This window comes from Crocuta crocuta, unplaced genomic scaffold (assembly GCF_008692635.1).
Source record: "Crocuta crocuta isolate KB4526 unplaced genomic scaffold, BGI_CrCroc_1.0 scaffold25, whole genome shotgun sequence".
NCBI lineage: Eukaryota > Metazoa > Chordata > Mammalia > Carnivora > Hyaenidae > Crocuta > Crocuta crocuta.
Genome location: NW_027532015.1, coordinates 1,877,386 through 1,904,460, shown reverse-complemented (window position 1 = coordinate 1,904,460; position 27,075 = coordinate 1,877,386). Strand labels below are relative to the sequence as shown.

The following is a 27,075-nucleotide window of genomic DNA, read 5'->3' as shown; positions in this document are numbered from 1 at the left end:
CATTTGGGAAATGACGGGGTGGGGGGGGGTGGGGGAGGGCTGGACTAGAATGAACCAATGCCTGAGAGCAACACAATAAAAGTGGAAGGAAAAGAAAACCTAATTCGGTCGCTGCTCTGCAACTCCCTGGTCTATCTGCAGCATGAAGGTGGAAGAGATGGAGGAACGTTCTAGCTCTAATGGGGCCAGATCACCTTCCCAGTATTGCTAGACTGCATCAAAAAACCGTTCCAGGACAACTTACCAAATCGTCACCATCACCAGAATTACAACTGGGCTTTACAGGCAGTCTCTCATTAAATTGCCATTAATTCTCATTTTACAGACGAGGAACTAAGGCTCAAAGAGATTCCTACCTTGCTCAATATCACAGAGTGATTAGTAAGAGGGTCTAAGTAAATCTCAGTCTAATTCCAAACCCATAACACCAGAATTGTTTAGAGCATGAAAACAATCCTGTGTGGCATTTAAGGCAGATCTGATTATTCCCACTGGACACATCTGGAACCTGAGATCACAAAAAGTTAGGTGATTTATCTGAGACACCTAAAGCAGCTGGTGGTATTGCTGATTTTCTTACTTATACACACTAGTGTTTGCCTCATTCCAGAAATATCACTCTGATCAAGCAGCTAGAATCAAGTCCCAAAGAACTCTTCCTAAACCATCAGTAATGACAGAAATTCTAATGCATCATTAGAAAGCAATGATATAGGGGCACCTGGGTGGCTCAGTTGGTTAAGCATCCGGCTTCAGCTCAGTCCTGATCTCACGGTTTGTGGGTTCGAGCCCTGCGTCGTGCTCTGTGCTGACAGCTTGGAGCCTGAANTCTATACATAGATCTATATATTATGAGGTATGTGCTATCATTCACTGAGTGAATATATTCTACAGACAATATATACATTTTCAGTTTCAAAGACAGCTTCCTGAATGCCTTTAGAATTTATAATCTTTTTTTTTTTTAAGTAGATTTCAAGTCCATCATGGAGCTCGAACTCATGACCCTGAGATCAAGACCTGAGTGAGGTCAAGAGTCAGACACTTAACCAACGAAGCCACCTCAGCGCCTTCATCATTTTTTATTATACCACTTACTATTATAACTTTTTGTCTCCTTTAGGTGTTTATCTTATTAACAAATATGTTCCAATATGCTAAAATAATGACAGTATACCATGCTCTTCCAAAGTTAGCATTGTATTCTATTTTTTTAAAAAGTGACTTTAGTGGTGATTTGTGACAGACCAGATTTGAGTAATTGCTGTTTTGCTATCAATGTGCATATATTTCTAGATGACTGCGTACAACAGTCCTGTGAAAAACATCTGACTACAAAGTATGAAGAGTCAAAGAATAAAAGCTGGCAACACTCTGACAGCAGAAAGAACAGAGCTTATGTGATTCTATTTTTTAAAAAGACACACAGATCACTCATCTTCCTTTGGAGTCTTTTTTACAGTCCTTTATTTATCCTCCTTTCAATAGGAATGCAAATGCAGGCGGTCCTCGCTTTAAGCACAGGGCAACTGCCCACAATACTACGCATATACACTAGGATGCGTATACACTAGGGTGCGTATACACTAGGATACGTATACACTACGATGCGTGTATACACTAGGATGCGTATACTAGGGTGCGTTTAGGTGCTCTAGGGAAGTTCAATATTCAGAATAAAGCTTCAGGGATCATGTGTGGGGAAGAATACTGTAATAATGTAAACAGTCACCCCCAAAATTGAGAACTGTGAAACCACAGGCCTTTAGAGTACAAAGTACTCCCAGAAGACTACAGAGCACCTTTCTTCCGCCAGGATGGAATGTTCCTCCAGGCAGAAGGAAGGGACCCAGTGGCTTTCCAAAAAGAAAAGGGAAGGGCAGAAATCCAAAGGAGAGCAGCATTTGTGAGCGGGGACTACGAAGCATGGCCTCTTTCTGTCAACATTTTGTTGTAAGTTCTAGAATTTTCCCTCATTTGTTACTGTACAGGCTGTGTCCTCTGTCTACTGCCACCAAGAGTGGTGAACTCAGCAGAGCTCTGGTTTTAAAGAGCTGTGAGCAGTCTCTGAAGGCAGAGGAGGAACGGGGCTGGGAGACTGAGCCCGGCCGGGGCGGCGGGGGGGCTCCAAGGTGGCCTGGCGGTGCTGCTGGGAAGGCTCCGGGGAGAGGCAGGCGCAGAGTCTCTGGGGGTTCACGCGGCACCCAGGGCCCAGGCATCCCAGAAAGCAATTCTCTTCATTTCTTGATCTTAATTTTTTTTTTCTTAAAGCAGAAGTACACATGCACACATATATACATGGAGACCCTTAAAAAAAAGTTATTTGAAAAAGCTCCTTAGGTCACATTGCAGCAATCTCCACCCTTGACTGCTTTCTCTTCCGGGCAGCTGACCTCTCGACTTGCTACGGGCCAGACTTCGGTCATTTCCAAGTCCTTCTGGAAGGACCTAGCTCTCCACAAGATAATTACACCTACATGGTTTGATTGGCAGCTGTCTGCTCGAGGCAACACTTTTACGGGAAAAACATAGTTTTAGCACAGCTACAAGCCCTTCACGCAAACTTTCACAGCAATTCAGTTTTCGTTTTCCTTTGCCAGAAGATCCAAGTAAAAGATGGGCTTAATGAACTTGGGAAATAACAGAATTTTAAGTAATGTCCGACCTCATCAGGAGGTTGTGCTTAGCAAAACCTGCCTCTGCGGTTTTACTTTTGGGAGCTCCGTGTCTGCAGTCCTGCAGGATTTCAAACTTCCCGCTTAGAGGAATGCACCCGAGACAGAGATAGCTAGGGCTACTACAGGCATTAAGACATGCTTGAGCCAAGTGTGCAAAAAACTATTCTCAGTCCACCTTTTGGTAGTCTGGTCACTGCCTTGCAAAAAATGCCCTGGTTTAAAAGCCTGCCTCTGGCCTTCATGCAGTATTTGCTTTGTCTCAATGAGAAATGGCACGTGCCTCCTCCGGGCAACAACACTTGATTGCTTACACTTGGGGCTCCTATCCACACAGACACTACATTTCCGTGTGACAAAAGCATCTAATTGATCTACATTTAAGTTTCTTGCATCTATTCAAAACTCATTAAGTTGTATTCTTTTACTCCCCCAAATGAAAATCTTCCCCCTTTCAAAGACAATTTAATTCATTGTGTGGTGACTTCTAAGTGCACATTAGTTATGAAGTCTCCGACAATGCATTCAAAGGGAACATCCTTAGTGTCGCAAGATAAAGCAACCTCTGCTTGCCATTATTTCTATTATTCTCCCATTCTGCTCCTCCAGACATTTAACAAGTGGCTATTATGTACAAATACTGGACCTATACACTGGGGCTTTCAGATTTGTAAAACCCAGTTGCTGCTCTCAAGAAACTTACAAAAGAGGACGGGAGAGAAATACACAAAGAACAACACAGGGAAAATGCAGGATCTTGTAATAAAGTGCTATGAGATGTGAAAAAGGAAAGAGGTGGCCTTTGATCACTTTGGGGAGGGGTCATGGAAGAGGTGATGGGGAGGGGCTGGGCTGAGGGAGTGGCCCGGTGGGAGGGGTGGTCCCAAGGGGGCTCGTGGCCAGGGAGGCAGAGGTCAGGCTGCCAGCCTGAGGGGCCTTGAAAGAGAACGAGGAATCTGTGTGCTGTTTTGATGCGCGATGGGGACCCTGCAGGTTTGTGATCAAAGGAGTAACACCATGGAGATTTCTGATCCAAGGCATCTTACAGTCAAAGGACTGTTCAGAAATATTAATCTCACAGTTGTGGAAAATGATTAGGAAATGGAAGGAAGAGAGAAGGGGAAGGAACAGACTAATGCAGAATGGGGCGGGGGGGTGAGGGAAACATGGCTTGAGGGCCCAGAGGATCAGGTTTCGGAGCGATTTGAAGAAGGGGTCCCTTAGAGATAAACAGGGAGGTCAGGGAAGGACTCGGGAAGGCCTAATTCCACTTTAGACCCGCTGATAACTCAATTCAGCTCATGAGTGGCCAGCCTCGTGGCCTTGGGAAGCAGAGTTCTGGAAGACACAGAGAAAGGTCAAGGCCAGAGCTGTAAACTGGTGGTTTCCAGCAGAGGCAAAACCCAGGAGCACTAGCAGCTCCCCTGAGGGGGGTGTATATGGAAAGAAGCACAGAGGGACCAGACCAAAACTCAGCGCAGCTCCCAGACCTGAGAGGGCGGAAAACGGGACATTCTGCCTTATCTGAGCACAGAGGACGACCCTCAGAGAGGAAGAAAACAGTAGGCTGCAAATGCTGCAGAGGGCAAGGGCACCGGAGGCTGAGAGAAGAGCCATGGTTGTGACGAAGAGGTGACCTTTGCGAAATGATTTCGGTAGAGATGGAGGAGACAGGGCAGTGGCCACGGGCAGGAGGGGTGAGGGGCGCGCGAGCCGGGCTGTGGCTCGCCCTCGGAACATTTCCGGAATGAAATCAAGGAGAGGCTGCCCGGTGAGTCAGGTAGACAGCACCACTGAGTGTCAGGGGGACGGGGATCCTTTGGGGACTCAAGCGTGGGGAGAGAGAGAGCGCACACACACGGTGAAAAGCACAGAACCGGAAAGGAAGAGGCGGCAGGATCTGGGGGCGAGGGGGTCGGAGGAAGGTCACCGTTCCTGGGACACCCGGGGTCCTCTTCTCCAAGGCAGGAGAGATGGGAAGGAAAAACAACCAACCAAGAGCTATGGATTTTAAGAGGTTTTAAGAAAGAAAAGAAGGCAACTGGGGGATTCATGCCCTCCAGCCTCCCATTAGACTGGCAGACCAGGATGAAAACTCAGAAAGACCCGGAGGGAAGACTGGGGGGTGGGGTGGGAGGACCCGAGGAGCAGAAGAAAGGATCCAGGAGGCCGCTGTCCATCCTGCAGTGCAGGGGACACCCGGCTGGGGTCCTGGCAGCAGGGCGCTGCTGGGGGCTCAAAGGCCAGGGATTCTCGAGCGCTGCTGAAAGCAGGAGTAACCAAGATGAGCGAGGGCTAAGTGAGGCCACGAGGGAAACCTGGGAGCCCAGAGCCTAGGATTCCGGGGAGCGGAGGTGAGACCCATGGTCCGGATGGGCAAAGAGCAGGTGCGGAGGGAAAGAGGGCCGTGGAAGTTCAGCGCCGACAGTCATTAGATTATTATCAACCACGTTAGTTACCTGGTCTGATGGACAAACAACATCTTAAAGTAATTGGAGAATGAAGCAAGAACTGATTTGTGTGCCTTGAAGTACACATCGCCGATGGCAACCGTGCAGTCACACAGGAAACCAAACTCTCGCTGAGCGTTTAACTGTTGCAGGAGAATAAGTCCATGGTTGGCCAAATCCATTTTTTTAAAAATCTGCAAAGCAAACAATTTTTTTTTTAAGAAAGGTGATTCACAAGTAAGTATGTGTCCTTTATAAGTCAACCGACAGTAACGATCACAGCGAACGTGTCATGCTAACGAGGTTACGTAAACTCACTCTTCACAGCAGCCTGCTGAAGGAAGTCTGTCTTCACTCTCAGCTTACAGATGGTGGCACTGACAGTGAATTGGGGGATTACGTGATCTGCCCAGGTTTACCCAGGCGGTTGGCGGACGGGCCAGGAAGTGGACTCGGTTGTCTGCTCTTGGGACAGCAAACCCCCAGATCGGTTAGTCTTTTAGTTTAAGATTCCAGATGCATATTTTAATGACCTATCTGACTGTCAAATCTTCCATAGAGACCAATAAATTAAGGTGCCAGGGTGGGGCCGCAGCAGGGTGCAGTGAAGATCTCACCAAGCTGGGTCAGTTTTCCAGCTCCTACTGGCGGGCATGGCCGCCGCTCACAGGGACAAAACTACTCTCTTGGACGTCTGCGCTAAGGCAGGAGGGAGGATGTTGCTCTTCTCCTTTTTTTGTGAAGGAGGAATTGGGCCTTGAGAGGTGTACATAATTTGCCCAGGCCACCTAGCTACAAGGTAGGGGAGCCAAAATTAAATCTGTGTGTTCTGACTCCAAATTCTAAGCTCTTCCTTCCTCACACTTCACCCTAGCCAACCAGTTGGCCTGAATCTGTCTCCAGCAGGGGAAGGGCATCTGCAGGAGACGGCTCATCAGATCCGCAGACTGCTCCTTTCCCACAAGGTATTTATAACAGCCCACTACACACAGATCAGCAACAAACCTAACAGGAGCCTCGATGCTACAAAGAGCGAATGCTTTCTCTCTAAGACTGTGACTAAGGCAAGGATGCCTACTCTCACTTATGAACATAGTACTGGAAGTTCTAGCTAGTGTAATGAAAGGAAGAATGGAAATCAAAGACAGACACACACACACACAAGAATGAAAACTGTCCTGTTTCCAGATGATGTTGTTAGGTAGAAAAAAAATCCCAAGGAATCTACAAAAGACTCCTAGAACTAATAAATGAGTTTGGCAACACCACAGACAGGCTATAAGATAAACACATAAAAGTATTATAATTCTGTACACTAACTTTGAACTTGTGACCACTGAAATTAGAAATATAATACCATTTACAATCACTCAAAAAATTGAAATACATATGTGTTGATCTAACAAAACATGTATAGGACTAACAGAACATGTATGTTGAAAACTATAAAATGCTGAAGGAAAAAAATTAAAGCATAGCTAACAAAGTGGGAAGATGTACTGTATTTACAGCTAGGAAGACTCAGCATAGTAAGAACATACATTTTTCTCGTTAGTACATAGGTTTGACACAATTCATATCAAAATTCTAACAAGATTTTTTTGCAGCTATAGATAGGGGTATTGTAAAAGGTAGAATGTAAAGCCAAAGAAACCAGAATAGGCTAAAATAATTTTTTAAAAAGAATAATGAATTGGGGCGAGTCAGTCGGATTTCAAGATGCATCAAATAGTGACAGTATCCAAGACCGTGTGGTATTGTCAAAGGGCTAAACGTACAGACCAATGAGACGGAATGAGCACCCAGCAGTGGCGCCACATGAATACATACAATGGATTGTTGACAAATGCACAAAACCAACTCAGCAGAGGAATAATCTTTTCAACAAATGGCGGAGACCAACTGGACAAAGACCAAAAAAAAAAATGGGAGAAAAATCTTAGGAATCTAGGGTTAGGTACAGGGTTTTTATACCTAACCCCAAAAGTATACTGCATAAAAGGAGAAACTAAGTTGGATTTCATTAAAATTAAAAATGTTTGGTCTGCCAAAGGTCCTGTTAAAGGACGATGAAAGGCAAGCTAAAGACCAGGAGAAAAATATTTGAAAACCTTTGCAAACCTCTTGAAAAAGGACAGGTAGAGGGAGAATATACAAAGAATTCTCAAAACCCAACAGGAAAAAAAAATCTATTCAGAAAACAGGCAAACAGGCTCGAAGAGACATTTCATCAAAGAGGATATGCGAATGGTAAATAAACACATGCATGAAAAGATGGTCAACATCATTAGCGATTAAGGAAATGCAGATCAAAACCACAATGAGATTTTATTATATACCTAATAAAACAGCCAAAATAAAAAAAAAAGGCAACACCAAATGCTGACAAGGATGTCAAGGAAGCGGACTGTTCAAACACTGCCGGTGAGAATGTAAAATGCTGTAGCCACTCCAGAAAAGAGTGGTTTCTTAGAGAAACTCAATATGTAACTACCATCTTAACCAGCAATTATGCTCATGGACATTTATCCCAGAGAATGAAAACTGAAGGTTCACACCAAAACCCACACATGGATATCCACAACCGCTTTACTCCTAACAGTCAAAAGCTAGAAAAGACCCAGATGTCCCTCAGCGCACGAAGGGTTAAGCAATGTGGTATGCCCACACCACCGGAAACAACACAGCCAGCAAGGAGAAATGAACTATGATACATACAAGGTGGGTGAATTATGCAGAGTGGAAAGAGCCTGTCCCAAAAGGTCACATACTGCATGGTTCTCGGTGTTTAACGTTCTCGAAGATCATAGGAACAGAGAACCGGTTAGGAACAGAGGGTGAGGGGAGCATGAGGGAATGGGTTTGGCTCTAGCAGGGCAAAGTGAAGGATCCCTTCGATAGGAATGTTCTGGAGCCCAACTGTACAGCATCAGCACCCAGGCTGTGGAACTGCAGTTTAACAAGTAGCTTCCCTTAGAGGAAACTCGGTGAAGGGCTTGCGGGGATCTGTGTTATTGCAACTGCATGTCTATTTCTAGTTCCTTAAAAATAAAAAGTAAAAAAAAAAAAAAAAAAAAAAAAAAAAAAAAAAAAGATAAACCCACCACATACTGATTAATTAGCCAGATTTTTAAAAAAAGCATAAGTATGATGTTTAAACTATGATGTTTAATTCTGTAGAATTGGGAAAGCTAGTTTGGAGAATACATTATCAATTGGCTTAAAAAAAAAACCCAAAATACTGACCATGACAATTCTTACTCAGCTGGTCCGATCCCCCCCACCCTCCTTCCTGTTCCAGAGACGATCTGGCAGATTCAGAAATTAAGAAGTGTTACCTAAAAGGAACGAATGAAACGGATTAATACCGTAAGAGACCAATCGGGTCACAAAGCAAGGATGGTGGATGTCAAATCTTGCGTTTTCTACCAAGAGTTACATCCAAATATGAAAGGTAGGAGGTGCACTTAGGTCTGCAGCGGTTTGGGTACCCATACCTGCACCGTAGGCTCAATTATACATCCAAACCTGTGGGAAGGATCAGGACCTTAGTTCCCCAATATTTCCTGTGCCTGTCAGAGAAGGGGAAAGCACTGAGATTAGGAAGGGGACACAGAAATGAGGCCTGGGGTTCCTGAGGAAAACAAGAGACGGTGCCAGGTTGCAGGGTAGCAGGGATTACAAAGAAGCATCACTCTACCCTGACCTCCACCGGGATAGAACTTTAGAAGCTTGTCTTCAACGCTGTTCTCTGAAAAGTGCCAGAATACTTTCTTTTCCATCTTACCGATCTGCCTTTCTCTGCAAAAAAGTATAATATACCTGAAAGAGCAAACTGCGATGAGCTGCTATTTCATGTGTTCTGTCTCTGATCGTGGTTCCCTACGTATTTAGGTGGTACCTTCAGGTGTCATTTCATGGACAGACAGCAGCTGCAAGTGTGAGAACACATTATTATTTATTTCTTGATGAGCGGCTATTATTTATGGAGTGTTTCCTTGACCATTCATTTCCATATGCTATTCATTTAATTTCACACTAAGGTATCTGAGGTATTGCTATGCGTATTCTATATATGAGGAAACAGGCTGAGAGGTTAGCTAATTTGCCCTTGATTATGGAATCAGTGAGTGCCAAGAAGTGAGATTTAAATAGGGTCATTTGCTTTGTTAGGATGTGCTATGTGCCAGTAGAAATCTTATTTTTTAATAACGATATAAAAATTTTTTATAAAAACTGTTTAATTATTAAAAATTTTTTTTTAATGTTTTATTTATTTTTGAGAGAAGAGAGAGAGGCAGCGTGAGCGGGAGGGGGGGCGGTGCTCAGAGAGAGAGGGAAACACAGAATCCGAAGCAGGCTCCGGTCTNAGATTTAAATAGGGTCATTTGCTTTGTTAGGATGTGCTATGTGCCAGTAGAAATCTTATTTTTTAATAACATGATATAAAAATTTTTTATAAAAACTGTTTAATTATTAAAAAAAATTTTTTAATGTTTTATTTATTTTTGAGAGAAGAGAGAGAGGCAGCGTGAGCGGGAGGGGGGGCGGTGCTCAGAGAGAGAGGGAAACACAGAATCCGAAGCAGGCTCCGGTCTCAGCTGCCAGCACAGAGCCCGACACAGGCTCGAACCCATGAATGGTGAGATCATAACCTGAGCCGAAGCCAGACGCTCAACCAACTGAGCCACCCAGGAGCCCCTATTTATTTATTTTTTGAAGAGCAACCCAAGGAGAGAGAGAATCCCATGGGGCTTGAACTACGAACAGTGAGATCATGATCTGAGCTGAAACCAAGAGTCGGATGCTTCACCGACTGAACCACCCAGCCTCCCCTCAGAAATATTATTTTTATTGCTGCTTTTAAGTATATATACTTGTTACGAGAAATTCAAATATCATGGACACACAGTAGCAAGCTGTCTATCCACCCTCCTCTGCCAGTTTCTCCCCACTCTGGCAACGCTGGTTATTATTACCACTTTTTCAAGAATCTTTGCCAAATCTACTCTCATTTTCCTACCTTGTATGGATTTAGTGATGAGGGGAAGTGTATTTTTATGTTCATTGATCATTTACATTTCCTCCTGTATTCTCTTCATGAGTTCTGCCTGTTTTTCAGTCAGGTTGTTTGTCTTTTCCTTATTGATCTGTAAAACCCTTTGTAATACAATAAAAATAAGCCCTTTACCACAGGTCACTAGTGTTTTTCTCACTTTCTTTTAATTTTGTTTTATAGAGATTTTTTACATATAATTTTACATTTTACTGTCATCACACTTGCCAATATTTGATAGGACTTCGAAGTTTTTGTTCTTACATTAATGGATATATTTCCTCTCCTTCGACAAAGCAAAAGGTAGGGGTTCTCATTCCACAAACAGACTAACAGAAGTATTTTTTTTCAGACCATAGGAACGAAGCCATGAGAAAATTATGAGATGTTTTTTTAAAAGATGAGATCTTTTTTAAAGGGAGTCTACCAGTTATTTCAGGATCTCAATTTAGAGATTTCCTATTCAATCTAGAATAGGAAGCAAACTGAACGTGTCTTTTATAGATAGAGGGAGGAACACGTGTTCAGGGCTCTCAGGGATGTGAAGAAAACCACATGAGAGGAGGGAAAATGGAAAGAATGTTCAAAATTCACACAGGGAAGACAAAACTGTGTAAATTTTTAAAAATCTTACTTTAGAGACCTAAGAAACCTTTCTCAGAGTCTGAGGATATGGAGTGGGGGGTGCCCCAGCCTGGATTCCACCATCTCAGGCCTTCCCCCCTCTCCCCCTCGCCCAGCACGGTCTTCTTCTGAAGTCTTCTTTCCTCATCACGGCCCCTTCAGAGCCATTCCCGTGCAGCCTGTGCTGTGTAGGGAATCTTCATGGGGGGTGGGGGGCACTGCTCGAGGTCACACATTCCCCCTTGTTGGAAATGGATGTCTGCTCTTCCCNCTGAAATGGCTCAGCAAGGTCACAGAGGACCTCTGCTCCCCAGCCCCAGAGACTGAGCTTACTCGACCTCTTTGCGGCATTGAATACCCTTCCTCCTGCTCCATAAATACTGTCTTGGGCTCTGAGGCCACTGTGCTCTGGTTTTCTCTCACCTCTGCCTGTTCTATTTTAATCTCCACCAAAGATTCTTCTTTTGCTGATGCCCCCTGCCTACTCATTCTGTGGACTCTCTGTGCAGGTCCAACCCACTTCCACCGGGCCATCCCACATGACCCCCTCGATTCAGAATGGGCAGGACAACTCAAGTCCCCCTTCCCCTCACCCTCATTTCCCCCAAAGGACAACAAAAGCCACGGACACAAACCTGTTCCTTCTGTACCTCCAGCTTAGCGCATGTCACCAGCATCCATTCTTTGACCAAGCCAGGGATCTCCACTCGCCTTGCAGGGCCCCACTTCCCCCTTTCCTCAGTCAGTCCCCCAGGGCCTACCGACTATAACTCCTTATCCCACCACCATGCCTTAAGCTCTGCCTCCCTGCTCATCTCTTGTTTCCAGCTCTTGTCCTTGAATCCATTCACAGGGAGTAGCCAGAATGATCTTTCCAAAGGGCAAATCTGATGTTACTAACCAGCTTCAAATCCTCCTGTGATTCCCTACTGCCTTTAGGATGAAACCCAAATTCTTGAGCATAGCCTACCCGGCCCTGCATGACCCAACCCCTGCTTAACTCTGCACAACATACTCTCATGCTAATCAAAACTAATGGTTTCCAGACTTTCAGAAGTCACAGACCTACTAAAAACCAACCAAGCAAGCTCAAAACTAGGGGTCCAACAGCATCAGTCCCTATTTATTTTGCAAGAAAAGTCATAAAAAATTTACAGACTCTGTAGGATGGGGGACTTTTTTTTTTAAGTTTTATTATTATTACGATTATTTTTTAGAGAGAGAGTGAGCATGCAAGTGGGGAGACGAGCAGAGAGAGAGAGAGAATATCCCAAGCAGGCTCCAGACTCAGTGCAGAGCCCGAAGTGGGGCTCAATCTGATGACTGTGAGATCACGACCTGAGCCGAAATCAAGAGTCGGATGCTCAACTGACTTCCCGTAGAATGGGGTGCCCTGTAGGATTGGGGGCTTCTAAATATAAATGGGTAGAAAGGACATAAGGTCAGAGTACTTTTCCAAAGGAAGGGTTGTTGGCACTATATTCATTTTATAGAATAAATTTTCTAATGCAAAAAAAAAATTACAACATGAAATGTTATTTTATGACCTTAAGTTGTGCCTGGTTGTTTTCTTGATATAAGATTATCCATTTGATGATCTTTATGAAGGGATCAAGTACCCATCTTGTTCTGAAATTCAAGCATCACCAAAAGCCCAGTTTCATCTGAGTATGTTTATGAAAATGGAGACAAAATGATGTTATTTTCCTCACTTTGGAAGTGCTGGATGAACTGAGATAAGCTGAAGAAGGGCATTTTTCTTTATAAGCAGAAGGTCCAGAAGCCCAGGCCATCCTTGGGCTCCTAGCAGCCTGCAGCACTCCCTGCAGAGAAGCCTCACTCTCCAAGCTGGTTCAGCCCCTGATTTCTATTTGCACTGTCAGAAAAGGAGGCCTGTTTGAAGGGGACCTTTGAACCTCTCTGCCAGACCTTCCAATAGGGCATTTTGCAGGGTGCGTGATTGGATGGCCACACTGCAGAGCTAACGAAATGTTGAGGGGGGATTGGTGAAGAAGCAGGTGAGGAGAGACCTTCCCATGGTCTAGAAGAGATAAGACAGACTGCGTGGTGGTCATGAGGATGAAGTGAGAGGGGCAGGGTTTGAAAGGTAGTTAGAAGATAAAAACCCAACAGAACTGGTTGGTGGATTAGATGGAGGAGGGTGGGGGAAATTGAGGTGTCCAAGATAACTCCTAGATTTCTGGCTCGTGTGACTGGAGAGATCGTGGGGATTCCCATTAGGAGAGGGAAGACAGGCAAAAAGACAGCTTTATGGGGAAGATCCTGAGGGTTACGTTCAGAGGCGCTGGGACCGAGATACTTTTGAGATGACCAAGTAGAGGTGTGGGGTACACTTTGGTTATATTGGTCTGGAGCTCTGAAGTCCCCGCTGTGATTTAGGTCTGAGAGTCTTTGGAGAAGCTGGGTGTATCTGACTCCAAAAGTCACAACATTAAATCATTGCATGATAGTTCAGAGAGGTTATAACGGCAAACAAGTCAACTGAGCCCTGTCCTCTGGGTGTAAATATTACACGTTTTCCTCTGTACTACCTGGCTCCACATATCAGTCATGAAAGTTCTTATTAATTCTAGACACACAGGGCAGACATGAAATCTGACATGAAACTGAAGACCTATATAAAGCCCTCAACCATTTAACATCATAAATGGAACGTAAAAAACAAAAAAAACCTAAACCAAATTAAAAAAAAAATCATTTGTCTTTCTTGAATCAGAATAGTGAGCAGAAAGGCACTGAACAAAAGTGGAGACGGAGAGGGGAGACAATTCTTAAAAGTGGGTTTTCGTAGAATGTCTTCTTCATGCATGTATGCGTGTACAAAGTTTTCTTTTCCTACAGCAAATTCAGAGGCTGTGAGGCACACGTGGAAATAAGTAAAAAAACACGTGCCAGAACTAAAGATAAATGACCGTTTATATTATTTAATGCCTCACCACTGTTTCCCAAACTGATAATGGGATATTTCCTAGATGTCAAGTGCTTTCAGCTCCCAGCACGCAGCAAAAGGGGTGCTGATCCATCTGGAAGTTACACATCTTCTGAAGCAGCTGAATGGGACAAATATCATCACATTATATTTCCACAACCCAAGTTCCTCCTACATTTTCCGTATAAGAAGAGGAGACCGAAACAACTTTTGGGAACTGATGACTCACTTTTTGAAGATAATAGCTCTCCTAAGATACTAAATATCACTTAGACTACCCATTTCAAGGGCACTAAAAGGGTCCTCTGAAGTCTTTAATTTTATTTAAGTAAAGCATAAGTGAATACTGGAATGCACAGGGCACATCAGTAACAGAAAAAGCACTACCCAAGTAAGATTGATTCTTTCAAGTAGTTCAGACCACTTACCACGATGGAAAAACTGTTTTTTCAATTAGTATTATTAATAATTAATATTTAGGGCCTATAAAGTAAACCTGAATGGGACTAGTCATTTGAATTTAATGTTTTTAAATTGTATCTCAAAGCTAGGAAATGTGTTTTATTTACTTGTGGTGACAGGTTGGTGTATTTTTCTTAACATTTCTTTGGTCAGGCCTCCTCAAGGGTCATTAGAAAAAGGTGGGGCATAAACTAATCAATGGCTTGTATTTTGACTTTGAAAAGCATTGAATTTGTAAGAGATTGCCAACCGATGCTGACATTAACACTGGAATTAGTTTTTAATTTCTAAGTAAAGGTCAGAAGTAGGTAGTTCCGGGATAGGCTGTATCAAGGAGCCACAGTCAGAGATTTGTGGCTAATAAAGAGTTGATATTGGGGCGCCTGGGTGGCTCAGTCGGTTAAGCATCTGATTTCGGCTCAGGTCATGATCTCATGGTTCGTGGGTTCGAGCCCTGCGTCGGGCTCTGTGCTGACAGCCTCCTCAGAGCCTGGAGCCTGTTTCAGATTCTATCTCCCTCTCTCTCTGACCCTCCCCTGCTCACGCTGTCTCTCTCTCTCTCTCAGAAATAAAACATTAAAAAAAATAAAAAAAGAGTTGATATTAAAGTGATAATTCTTAAGGCATTATGCTGTAATCAACTCTAAGGAAACCTACATATGCCCACATAGCAGTATTGAAAACTAATCTAATTTGCAATTTTTAAAAATCTCTTTAATAGAAGACAACTGGTTCTGTATTTACTCTGCCTCTCCACTTTGTTGTGATATATTTTCCAGCTGAGTATCAAAGAAAATCCAACCTCACCCACATATGTAGTTGGAAAAAGAAATATTTTAATAGCTTTTCTAGGTAATTGTGGACATTTTTCTTTGATACTACACCAAAACTTGACAAGTCATAGTTTCTTCAAGTTTAGCGGTATGATCTAAAAAGACATGGGGGTGCCTGGGTGGCTCAGTCGGTTGAGCGTCCGACTTTAGCTCAGGTCATGATCTCATAGTTTATCGGTTCGAGCCCCACATCGGGCTCTGTGCTGACAGCTAGCTCGGAGCCTGGAGCCTGTCTTCGGATTCTGTGACTCCTTTTCTCTCTGACCCTCCCCTGCTCACATTGTCTCTATCTCTCTCTCAAAGATAATAAATAAAACATTAAAAAAATGTTAAAAAAATAAAAATAAAAAGACATGATGAATGAAAATGTCCTACTGTTTTTACAGGAAAACTCATTGCTCTGTCTTGCACTTTGAACACATCTTTTACCTATGCGTGGTTTTTAACATCATCCATTGGTCACTGGAAAATTTCAGCTCGTTGAGTTAAGCAGTAGATCTTTCCAATGTTGACACATTTTGTCAACAGCTAAAAAGGCCACTAACATCTTAACACTATTATGAAAGTTGTTTTCACCTCATGGAACCCTGAGGGGGTCCTGGAGATTCACAAGGGTCTGTAGAGCACACTTAGACAGCCCCTGTTCAGAAATCACTTTGGGGCTCAGAGAATCTAAGCATTTAGGTGGACATGGTGCAGAACGATGTACTTTGAAACTATTCTCAGATGATTCTTACAGTTCATCCTTGCTTAGTGCAGAACTTAGGCGTGTACACAACTTAATGGAACTATACCTCTTGTAAAGTAAAACCTCTTCTAAAGTAAAAGGAACCATTTCATAAGTAGTCAGATACATAAAAATGCTTTATAAATTCCTGTCTTTGTACACTGCTTTCTTGAAGTGAGAAAGTCATGTGATGTGTACCTCATCCATGTGAACCGGGAATTATGTGCATGAGTGTAAATACCAGCCCCTAACTTGGCCTTCATAACAGAAAAAAAAAAGTCCTAAAATATCTTGGACTGCCAACTCCCGGTAAATATTCTGTGGCTACCTGACTCCCTCTCTTAACGGCATCTTGGCATTGTAAAACACTAGCTCTTACTTGCTATTGATTCAAAGTCATGTTTTAACTATTTAAATTTAATTTGCTAATAAAAATATAAGTTAACTTCGGCATAAAAAAGGCTTAGAAAATGTTCTCGGTAAAATGCTTCAAATGTTTACAATTTTTTTTCCTTCAGGAAAGTGAAAATTCTCAATTCCCTTTTGGGTTTTCAGAGTTATGCTTTGCGATCAGAAGGAATCAGGAAAAGGGATACATTCCCGTTTCTGCCATGTGCATTTTGAAATTTATGGTAAAGTCTCCCGCAGTCCAGCAGTTCTTCCTTTACAGCGACTGGCTGGAACCACGCTACCTGCTCAGGGTTTCAAAGCTGACTTCAGGGAAAGGTCAGGGACGAAGCACCGAGACAGGTAAGAGACGGCAGAAGAGTCGCCAAGCGCAAAGCTGATCCCAAGCCAATGGCACATACGAGCCTTAGAGGCCCCCTTCACTTTCCACCTCCGTGTCAGGAATTCTCAAGCTGGGGAAAGCGTATCCCCGTACACAGGGACACGCAGTGTTTACAAGCTGCATCTTCTTAAAAGGTTAAGGTGAATCGAATTTTGTATTTTAAATAATTTTTATATTAAAGAGGTATGGATCTTGGAGGACAGTGCAAAGTCCATATTAACCTTTAAAACCCTAAAAAAAATGTTTATTCACTTTTGAGACACAGAGAGACAGAGTGCGTGCAGGGGAGGGGCAGAGAGAGAGAGGGAGACACAACCTGAAGCAGGCTCCAGGCTCTGAGCTGTCAGCACAGAGCCCATCCAGGGACTCACACTCACCACCTGTGAGATCATGACCTGAGTCCAAGTCAGCCGCTCCTCTGACTGAGCCACCCAGGGGCCCCCATATTAATCTTTAAGATAAAAAAGAAACTGTCATCGTGGACCTAATACATGCTTAGTGTTTCCTCTGCTGCTGGTGTATTTCAGCGGAAGTTTGCAGAGCACCATTTATTTACACCCTCTTTGAGAGAAGCTTTAAAACCGGCAAGTGGTTGGAGTCTACAGTACAACAAAGCCGTAGGGGTGGTTTATCTGTCACCCTTTAATGGTCTCCACTACTATTTGTGGCACTTAATGCCACTGGTATAAAGTCGTACTTTGAGATCTTAACCATGGTGTCAATAACAGGTCCATTCTTTGGCTGGAAAATAAACTTCTACAAACCACAAATTTATTAAGTGAGAAATGCCCAGTTTGAAGGAATGCGGTATTGGGACGTTTTTCTTAAAACTTTGCTTTTAACAGTTTGAAAATACCTCGGCTATACAGTCTGTTATTTAATAACAGCTTGTTATTTTAAAATGCAAAATAAAAATCTACTCGAGCAATTAATGTTGCTTGAAAATGTCTTAATTCTGATTTCTGATTCCCGCGCTCCGTCAGGGTCTACACAGATGGTCTGTCCTAAAAAGGACAGGGCAGCCCATTTAGGGTAACCCAGAGCACCCCGGAGCTCTGCGTGAGACCGGGAGCTCCCAATTCTGACCTTTTTAATGCTTTACTGAAACAACAAGTTATGAAAATGAATAGAATGGAAACACGACGTGGGGCCATGTATTTGATGAAGAGCAAAAGAACAAGGCAGCCGGTGGGGGCGGGGCGTGTGTGCGGTTATTTCCCTAAGGCACAATTAGGAGTTCAGCCGTCCCAAGTTCTCGCAGTCAAAGGCCAAGCAAAAACTATTTGCATTTTCATCCGGCCCAATCACTTTCTCGCCTGCTCTGCTCCCCTAGCTTTCCAATTGCCCCCTTTCCCCACCAGCTTAAAAGCGACAAAAACCTTACTTCCTAAGCACCGATGCATGATCAGGTCTCCTTGCAGCCTGTTATAAAATCAATGGTCTGGGGGTTCCGCTACACAGGCAAAACGCCTCGGGCCCGGGAAGCAGCCTCCGCGCCCCCAAACTCCCCTTCTCNCCCTCATACCCCAGGGCCTGAGGGGAGGGGAAGGGAGGGGCGACGCACTCCGGCCGCGCCGCACGTCCTCCGCTCCCCTCGGTCCTGCGTGCGCGCGCGCGCTCTCCCCAAGTCCCGCGGAGTTTAACACAATGCCGACGCCTACGCCGTGCGCACCGCCCCGGCTGGCGCAACAGCTCCGGCGCCGGNCGAGGCGTCGGAAGGATTACGCACCTGACGGGCCCGCCTCTCAGGGCTCCAGCGCGGGACGCTCACCGGCCGCCGCCGTTCGGGACGCACTTCGCGGTGGCGGCGAGAAGGGAGGGACCGGCAACGGGGAACGGAACGCGAATCGCCCCCCTCCCCTTCCTCCCTCCCTCCCTCCGATCCGCCGCCCGCCCTCTCGGCTTCCGTCCCCTCCCCCTCCCTCAAAGCCCCGGATGGAGCCGCCGCCGACTCGCCGCCGCCTGGCTCCGGGGGATGGTTTTGTCAGGCGGCCAGAGCCCCGGCGCCAGGCGCAGCCGCCACCGCCCCCGCGAGGCGCCCCTGCCCTCGCTTCCCAGAACTGGGTCCCCGTGTGGTCCGGGCCCTCCGCCTGCCTTCACCCGGAGCCCCGGGACGGGGGTCATTCGTCTTCTTTGTTGCCACCGTTGGTGCCGGAACCGTTTGCGAGCTCCGGTGGCCCCCGCCCCCCCCTCCGCCTTCCCGGAGCCCGGGCCGGGGGCGGCACGTGGGCACCGGCCCCGGGAGGTGNAGCCGCCTCCCCTCCCCCCGCCCGCCTCCGCCTCCTGCTGCTCTGCCGCCGCCGCCGCCGCCGCCTGCAGCACTAACTATACTGCCGCTCCCACCCAGGCTCCGCTCTGCTCCAGCCAAACTTCTGCAAACCATGTGCAGCCGAGGCGAGGAAACTTCCCTCCACCTATTGGGGCTGGAGGCTTGAGTCACCAGCCCCGTGTTTACATAAAGTGTTTAGGTAGGACAATTCTGGAGATGCTCGGGGAAGGGATGCAGAACTGCGCCGATCCTTCTTGCAAGCTTCTGCTTGACGTCTCTTGGCCAGTACCTTTGCCCCTTTATCTCCGGTGTAGCAGAAGTTTTCATCTTAAGACTTGAAAAGGAGTGGACTTGAGAACCAGGGAGAAACCTGTAAACCACTAATAACCTTTCTTTCCCCAGTGGAGGTGAAAAGTCCTACCAAAGTGGATCTGTTTGTGGTGTGCATAGAGGTAGACCCGGAGGGTGTGAGGTCAGTCGTTTCTGTTAGAATGAGTTTGATGCTTATTTCAGTAATTGTGTTTCATGAAGTGTTGGTCCAAGATCAGTTTGCAGAGCATTTTTGTTACTTAAGAACAGTTTACTTTCTTGTTAAGTTTTGATCTCGGGTACTGTTAGAGTGGATTTAGAGTTGGCCATTCTGTTAATTTGGAGGTCCTGAAACAGGTTTTAACGTTTCAGGGTTTGTTTTTGTTGCCATTTTTGTTAGAATTTTATTTATATCTTTGGAAGTAACACTTAATTTTCTGAGGACTGGGTTTAATTTCTGTATTTTACATGTCTAGGCTTTTGAAGACTTGAGAATACGCCTTGATTATGAAGGAACTGAAGGCAGCAGTTTCCAGGATACTCTGGTTTGAAGCCTTGCAGTTTGGTTATAAGCTCCTTTATTTGATGTCGAACCCGTTTTGGTTTACAGAGCCAGACCGTAGCACAGTGCTCTGGCACATAGTTCCCAAAATGTTTAAGGCAAGCTTAATATCTTAAGACAGTTTATTTAATATACAGAAGTGTCCCCCTCCCCTAAAAATCTGAGTTTGATTTAGTAATCCAGTTATACCCAGGGCTACCGATGACTAGTTCCTTCTTTGAAGACAAAATAAGCAGCTGTGTAACTTTAGTGGTCCAAAAGTGAATAATAGATTTCATACATACCTGCCTTGAACTTTCTTGTTCTTTGATCAGCTAGATAAATGACTTGAGTGGTTAAATGTCTGCCTGCAAAACCAAATTCTGACCCTGATATAAGTATTTCTGGTGCACTGACACATCAAAGTTGGCTTTCAGAATTGGCACTCCGGATTCCTGGGATTGGCTCTGCAGTGGAGATTTGTTTCATCTTATTGGGAAACTAAAGTGATTCTGATTGGTAGAGAGTCAGAGTTAGAGATCTCTGGGTTCTTAATTCTTTTAGACTTTGACTGAACTTCCAAGTTTATGGGCTGATGGAATACTTACAATGGAGAATGAACTGACTTAAGGGAAACTGAAGGAAAAAGTGGGCAAAACTGATGCTGAAGTTTTAGTTTAACCATTGTGTCTAGAGTAATTGGCCTTGAGTCTCAAAGTAATTCCTTATTCTTTTTTTTTTTTTTAATGTTTATTTCTGAGAGAGACAGAGACAGTGTGAGCAGGGGAGGGTCAGAGAGAGAGGGAGACACAGAATCTGAAACAGGCTCCAGGCTCTGAGCTAGCTGTCAGCACAGAGCCCAACGCTGGGCTCGAACCCACGAACCGTGAAATCCTGACCTGAGCTGAAGTTGGACGCTTAACCGATTTAGCCACCCAGGCACCCAGGAATTGCTTATTCTTTTTTTTTTTTTAAACATTTTTTTAAAAATATTATTTATTTATTTCTAGGAGAGAGAGAGACAGCATGAGCAGGGGAGGGTCAGAGAGAGAGGGAGTCACAGACTGAAACAGGCTCCAGGCTCTGAGCTGGCAGTCAGCACAGAGCCCGACGCGGGGCTCGAACCCACAAACTGCGAGATCATGACCCAAGCGAAAGTCGGACGCTTAACCGACTAAGCCACCCAAGCGCCCCAGGAATTGCTTATTCTTAAGACCAGTGAATAGTTCCCAGTACTGTACTCTTAGGTGGTTGTATAGAAATAAACCAGGGTTATTCCTGAAACTCTCAGTCTCCTTCCTAGAGGAAGTACTGTCAAGAGCATCCTCTGTCTTCTCTTCAGGAGCTGCTGATCTGGACTTTAGAAACGGCCTGATTTGCTGCCAGTTCTCTCAAGCCATACGCATGTATACTTGAATTTTGCCAACTGTGATAATTATTTTGATTTTTAGTTTTCATCATAAAGTAATAGCATTTTAAGGAATGCCGTGCAAATTATATCTGCTTTCTCTAACTTTGCTGAAGTAGAAACATTTAGGTGGATACATAGGCAAAGGTTGGGGAGAAAATAGTCCTTGCAAAGAAGGACTAATTGTGTATATCAGGACTGGGGTAAGGAGTGCTGTCAGTCTGGTTGTGGGAGAGCCACAAATGCCCTGAGTGGTAAGACAAATAAGAAGTTAAATCATATGTTTAGTGCTTATGTACTGATTTATTTTGGTATTTTGAAAATAAATTTAGTAAATTAGGAGTTCAAAAATAGTTTCACACATTTTACTTCAAAGAAAATCACAGTGTAAGCAGATAATCTAAGTGGATTCATCAAAAGTGAGTTATGCATAAATATTCTACAGTCCTGTGCTGCTGAAAGTTTTCATGTGTGTTATGTTGAAATACAACCAGAAAAATATGCACTTGCTTTTGTTCTGAAGAGGATAATTCCAGCGAGACCTGGACAGTGGGCAGAAAGCGATTTCATAGTGCTACCTTTTATTTTTTGTTTGGCAAAAATTTGTTGACTATGCATGCTCAAGTGGAAGATGGAATTTCCTTTTAATGCTGATAATGAAAGTAATAGAGGAAATAATAGATGTGGGTTGATCCCAAAGCAGCTTTTTCACTACATAATTTTATGAAGGATATCCTCCTGGGTAACCTTGAATTAGGAAAATGACATGCTTTTACATGCTATTAAGCCTACCACAACTTCTGTATTTTAGAACATGTAAGTCAGAAAAGATGTATTTTGAGAGTGTCTTGTATTTTGTCGATTTGGTTATAAAGTTTGTAGGAAATCTATAGTTGTTATTGAAACCATATTCCCTCAAAGATTCCCGATACTTTAGGGATTTTTTGTTTCGCTATTAGTGTTGGCTTTTGGGTTTCTTTCTTTCTTTTTTTTCTTTTAGAGAATGTTCAAGCGGAGGAAGGGCAGAGAGAGGAGGACAGAGGATCTGAGGTGGGCTCTGTGCTGACAGCAGTGAGCCAGATGTGGGGCTCAGACTCACGAACCAAACCGGGAGATAATGACCTGAGCCAAAGTTAGAGGCCTGACAGCCACTCCGGTGCCCCTGGCTTTTGGGTTTCAAACCTTTTTGATTATAGTTCTAAGATACACCTACAATTCAGTGCTGCTTGGTACCCACACGTATGTAAAATTTAAACGGTCCTCAGGAAATACTACTTGGTATTTTGAGTTATGTAATCCATTCTAACTTTTTTAAAAAAGTGATTGTGGTGGTTTAAATTGATTTCATCAGTCACCAGTGAATCTAAGTCTACTTTTTGAAAACCCCGGTAGTTTTCTTGCTGTTACAAATTACCCCAAAATTCATGGCTTAAAACAATAAACACTTGCTTATCTCATCCGGCTTCTGTGGGTCAGGAATCTGGACTTGGTGGTTCTGGGTCAGGGTTTTTCAAGATGTTGACTGGGCTAAAGGATTTGCTTTCACGGTGGCTCTACTGGCAGGTTAATGCTGGCACTTGGTGGGTCTCAGTTCTCCCAACAGACTGCTTGAGTGTCCTCACAACATGGTAGTTTGTTCCCCTCAGGGCGAGGTAGCCAAGCTGGAGCCAGGAGGAAGCCACACCACTGCCACATGCTAGTAGTTAAAATCACTTAAGTCCAGCCTACAGGCAAGGGCGGAGGAATTAAGCTCTATGTCTTGAAGGGAAGAGTATTGAAGAATTTATGACATATTTTAATAACTAACACAGTTCTGTATTTTTCCTGTTGATGGGTGAATTAGGATTGAATTTGCTGAAGTCAATCTGTAAGTAATTATCTTAGTTAATTAAGTCAGTTTTTTCTCGAGGGCATCTAGTGTGAAGCCCTCAATCTTAAATTTGAGAAGGGAGGCTCAGAGAAGTTAAGTAATTAACCAGCCCAAGGCAATTCAGTTTAGGAAAACTAAACCGATTTTTCTTTGATTTTTGTTATGAATAATCTGTGTGCTCATTGAGAAAACTGGCTAGCGATTTTTTAAAAATCTGAAGAAGTTATAGTATAGGACTGTTTCCTAGTCTCCTAGTTTGCAATCTTCTATATAATAGTAATACTTTCAACCTATTTGGCCTACAGATAATGCTTGATATCTTTACGAATTTGCAGACTTCTCATACCAGCACCCCCTCCCACTGAGTTTTAGAGGAAGCGAATGTACTTATCAAATGAATTCAAACTTTTATTTACTGTTAGCTCCAGATGCTGTCTATATACAGATTGAGATTGTGCTGTGTGACTATTCCAAGCAGCACGTTTCTAGGACCTAAAAGATGTTACAAAAAAAGAAAGTCAGGGTTTGAGTTTTCTGCTGTGAAATTGTCATGGACACTTAAGATCTAGAAAGGTTATTCTAAGACTGGTTTTGGTTTTGTGGTACAAAGAGCAGAGACCCTGACATTGGTAGTTTGAGTGAAACTGGGATAAATTTCTAAGGCTTTCCTTGATTTTGTTTCTGTTAAATCCTGTAGACTCGGGGCACCTGGGTGGCTCAGTCGGTTAAGCATCTGACTTGGGCTTCAGTCATGATCTCCTGCTTGGGGAGTTTGAGCCCCGCATTAGGCTCTGTGCTAATGGCTCAGAGCCTGGAACCTACTTCAGGTTCTGTCTCTCCCTCTCTCTCTGACCCTCGCTTGCTCATGCGCGCTCTCTCTCTCAAAAATAAACATTGAAAAAAATTCTTTTAGTAAAATCCAGTAGACTTCCTGAGTAATGGATTGGGGATACAGTAAATTATCTTACACCTTTGCTATTGCAGAATTGATAATGGCTACTTTGCTCTTAACCTGTTTTCCAGTTTTTCTTAACATCAGGACTTCTGACAGTTGCTGTTCTGCCCTAAACCGTGTACTTACATGGTTGCTTTGATTGCTTTTCTTGTTGTCTACCTATATCTTGTTATCTCCCATCCCCACTGTAAGTTCTTTACAGGGACTTCCTTTTCTGTATATTGCTGGTGCTCAAATGCTTGCAGAATTTGTAATTGAAGGTAATTTTTCCCACTAGAACTGAATAAAAAAAATGTTTATAGAAAGCCTGTGGGTATAGGTGGGAGGTGCTGGTGGTGTATATGTTAATAACTGTCTATGTTCTTTTTTTTTTTAATTTTTTTTAATGTTTTATTTATTTCTAGGAGAGAGAGACAGCGTGAGCAGGGGAGGGTCAGAGAGAGAGGGAGTCACAGACTGAAATAGGCTCCAGGCTCTGAGCTGGCAGTCAGCACAGAGCCCGATGCGGGGCTCGAACCCACGAACCGCGAGATCATGACCTAAGTGAAAGTTGGACGATCAACCGACTAAGCCACCCAGGCGCCCCAATAACTGTCTATGTTCTTAAGGTGCTCACAGTCCAGTGGGTGAGGACAATCATATACTTAATATACAGTTTGTTCTACACTACACATGTTCAAAGTGCAATGGTATAGTATAAATGAAATTGGTATTTAAACTGAATCTTGGGGTGCCTGGGTGGCTCAGTTGAGGGTCCCACTCCAGCTCAGGTCGCGAACTCATGGTTTGTGAGTTCGAACCCTGCTTCGGGCTCTGTGCTGATGACAGCTCAGAGCCTGGAGCCTGTCAGATTCTCTGTCTCCCTCTTTCTCGGCCTTTCTGTTTGTGCTCAGTCTCTGTCTCTCAAAAATAGGTGTTAAAACAACAACCATGTTGAAGGGTGAGTAGATGTTTGAAAAATGGACTTAGTTTTGTGACATGTTTGGTGGTTGTACGTTTCTCAGCTTTACTTCTTCATTATGCATCTACCCTGAATTGTTTTGTTGTTGAGTTGCCATCATGAACTGGTAAGTTGTTTTTTCTGTGACCTGCATGTTCTTATATTATTTTTCTAGAAGTGTGCTGTCCAGTTAAGCAGCTACTGGCCACATGTGGCTCTGTAAATTAATGTCACACTAGTCACATAGGGGCAGAGGCTACCATATTGGACAGCACAGATACAGAGCATTTCTATTGTTGTGGAAAGTTCTGTTGGATCATGCTGCTCTGGAGAGTCATGTTTTGCTCATCTGCACATTTCTGTGTTACCTGTAATGTATTGACTTAGGAATGGAATGAGGAAACTTAATAGCTTTCTGGCACCATTGGAAGAGACAGAGTGGTTGGTATTTATGAACAGAGGGGAGAGAGTGTAGGCTATTAAGTGGTGAAGTCAAGTCTAGGTTGGTATCGTGCTCTGTACCTTAAAGTTTGGCTTTGGGCCCATTCCTTTATTTCTGAGCATCAGTTTTTTGTTTCACTCAAATAGGGATAATAGTAATTATGTCCTAGGTTTGTCTAAGTATAAGAAGGGGGCTTAGCACAATACCTCAGTATAAGATCATTACTGTATTTTTGAAATAAGCACTGATTAAAGCAATTTTTAAGTAATTTTTCTCCTTTGGTGTACAGTTGTGTGAACTTCACATAGATGAGTGTCTGTGTAACCACCACCACAGTTAGGGTACAGGTCAGGTCTGCCCCTTTCAGACAGCTCTGTCCTGCTGTCCTTTGTGTGTGGGGCCTCCCTCCCACCCGTACCTTCCTTGGCAGCCTCAGATTTGTTCTCCATCATCAGTTTTGCATGTTCTATAAACGGCGTCCTATCCTATGTAGCCTTTTGAGGCCAGCTTCTTTCACTCAGCCAAGTTGGGTGAAGGATTCATCCAAATTGAACGTATACCAGTAGTCACAACTCAGTTTTTAAGACATTTAGTGAAATTTGGAAATACTTCTTAAAAAACATGTGAGTCTGAATTTTTGCTGATAGAATTGTATAGAATTGACTTGGGATTTTTAGGTTTGAAAGTGAAACTAGGGGCGCCTGGGTGGCTCAGTCGGTTAAGTGTCCGACTTTGGCTCAGGTCATGATCTCACAGTTCGTGGGTTCCAGCCCCACGTTGGGCTCTGTGCTGACAGCTAGCTCAGAGCCTGGAGCCTGTTTCAGATTCTGTGTCTCCCTCTCTCTCTCTGACCCTCCCCTGCTCATGCTGTCTCTCTCTCTTAAAAATAAATAAAACATTTTTTTTTTTTTAAGAAAAAAAAACCAGTGATGAAATTTATAGGGAAAAACTACTTCCTCTGATAACAATTGTGTGTCTGTGCACGATACTGGCTTTTCTTTATGAAAATGATTGATCATTGGTAGGGGAGATTCCTGTTTTTAGTAGTTGATCCGTATTAAAGACCTCAAAGGGTGGCAGTAGAGTCCTTTGAAAGAGTTGTCTAAACATTCGTATCTCAACTGTGGTCTGAAGATGGGTAGCCAGCTGGCTGCTGCGCCCAGGAATTTCATGGCCTTGCACTGGAAGTCCGGCTGCTGCAGGAACCCCTGCAGTGAAAGGGCCCCATAAAATTCCAGTTGATCATAAAATTCCAGTTGATCATATTTCATTAGGAACCACAGGACAAGTATTCAAACTACTCTTCCTCGCCATCAGAGCGCTTTGAGTCAGTCTTTAAGGTAACCAGAACCCAGACCACGTGAGGCTTTTTAATTTTTTAAAAAATTTTTTAACATTTCTTTATTATTAAGAAACAGAGAAAGAGCATGAGCAGGGGAGGGGCAGAGAGAGGGAGACACAGAATCTGAAACAGGCTCCAGGCTCTGTCAGCACAGAGCCCAGTGTGGGGCTTGAATCTACAAACTGCTAGATCATGACCTGAGCTGAAGTGGGTGCTTAACCAACTGAGCCACCCAGTCGCCCCTACATGAGGCTTTTTAGATTGAGATCAATATTCTGAATTTAAAGATTAGCACCTGGTGGCTTGGATTTGACTGGAATTGCATCATTTTTTGGTAGTTTGTTGCCCTCTGTAAGTCTTCATGTGAGGAGTTCAAAAGGCAGTCTAGTCCGTATTTTTATATCTGCAATATTCAGTTGTTGTGGTAAGCAA

The 27,075-nt window shown here is 43.9% G+C and overlaps 1 protein-coding gene across 1 annotated transcript in view; it reads right to left on the bottom strand.

Moving 5' to 3' along the window:
• ZBTB2 (zinc finger and BTB domain containing 2) overlaps positions 1–18,418 on the bottom strand; it is a 21,660-nt gene extending 3,242 nt beyond the window's left edge. Inside the window, exons 1-2 of the mRNA XM_077776108.1 lie at positions 18,297–18,418; positions 5,135–5,319 (exon numbers count right to left, since the gene is read on the bottom strand). Coding sequence (XP_077632234.1) covers positions 5,135–5,307 — 173 coding nt within the window. The 5' untranslated portion in view covers positions 5,308–5,319; positions 18,297–18,418. The remainder of the gene's footprint in view (positions 1–5,134; positions 5,320–18,296) is intronic.
• Positions 18,419–27,075: the final 8,657 nt, after the last annotated feature.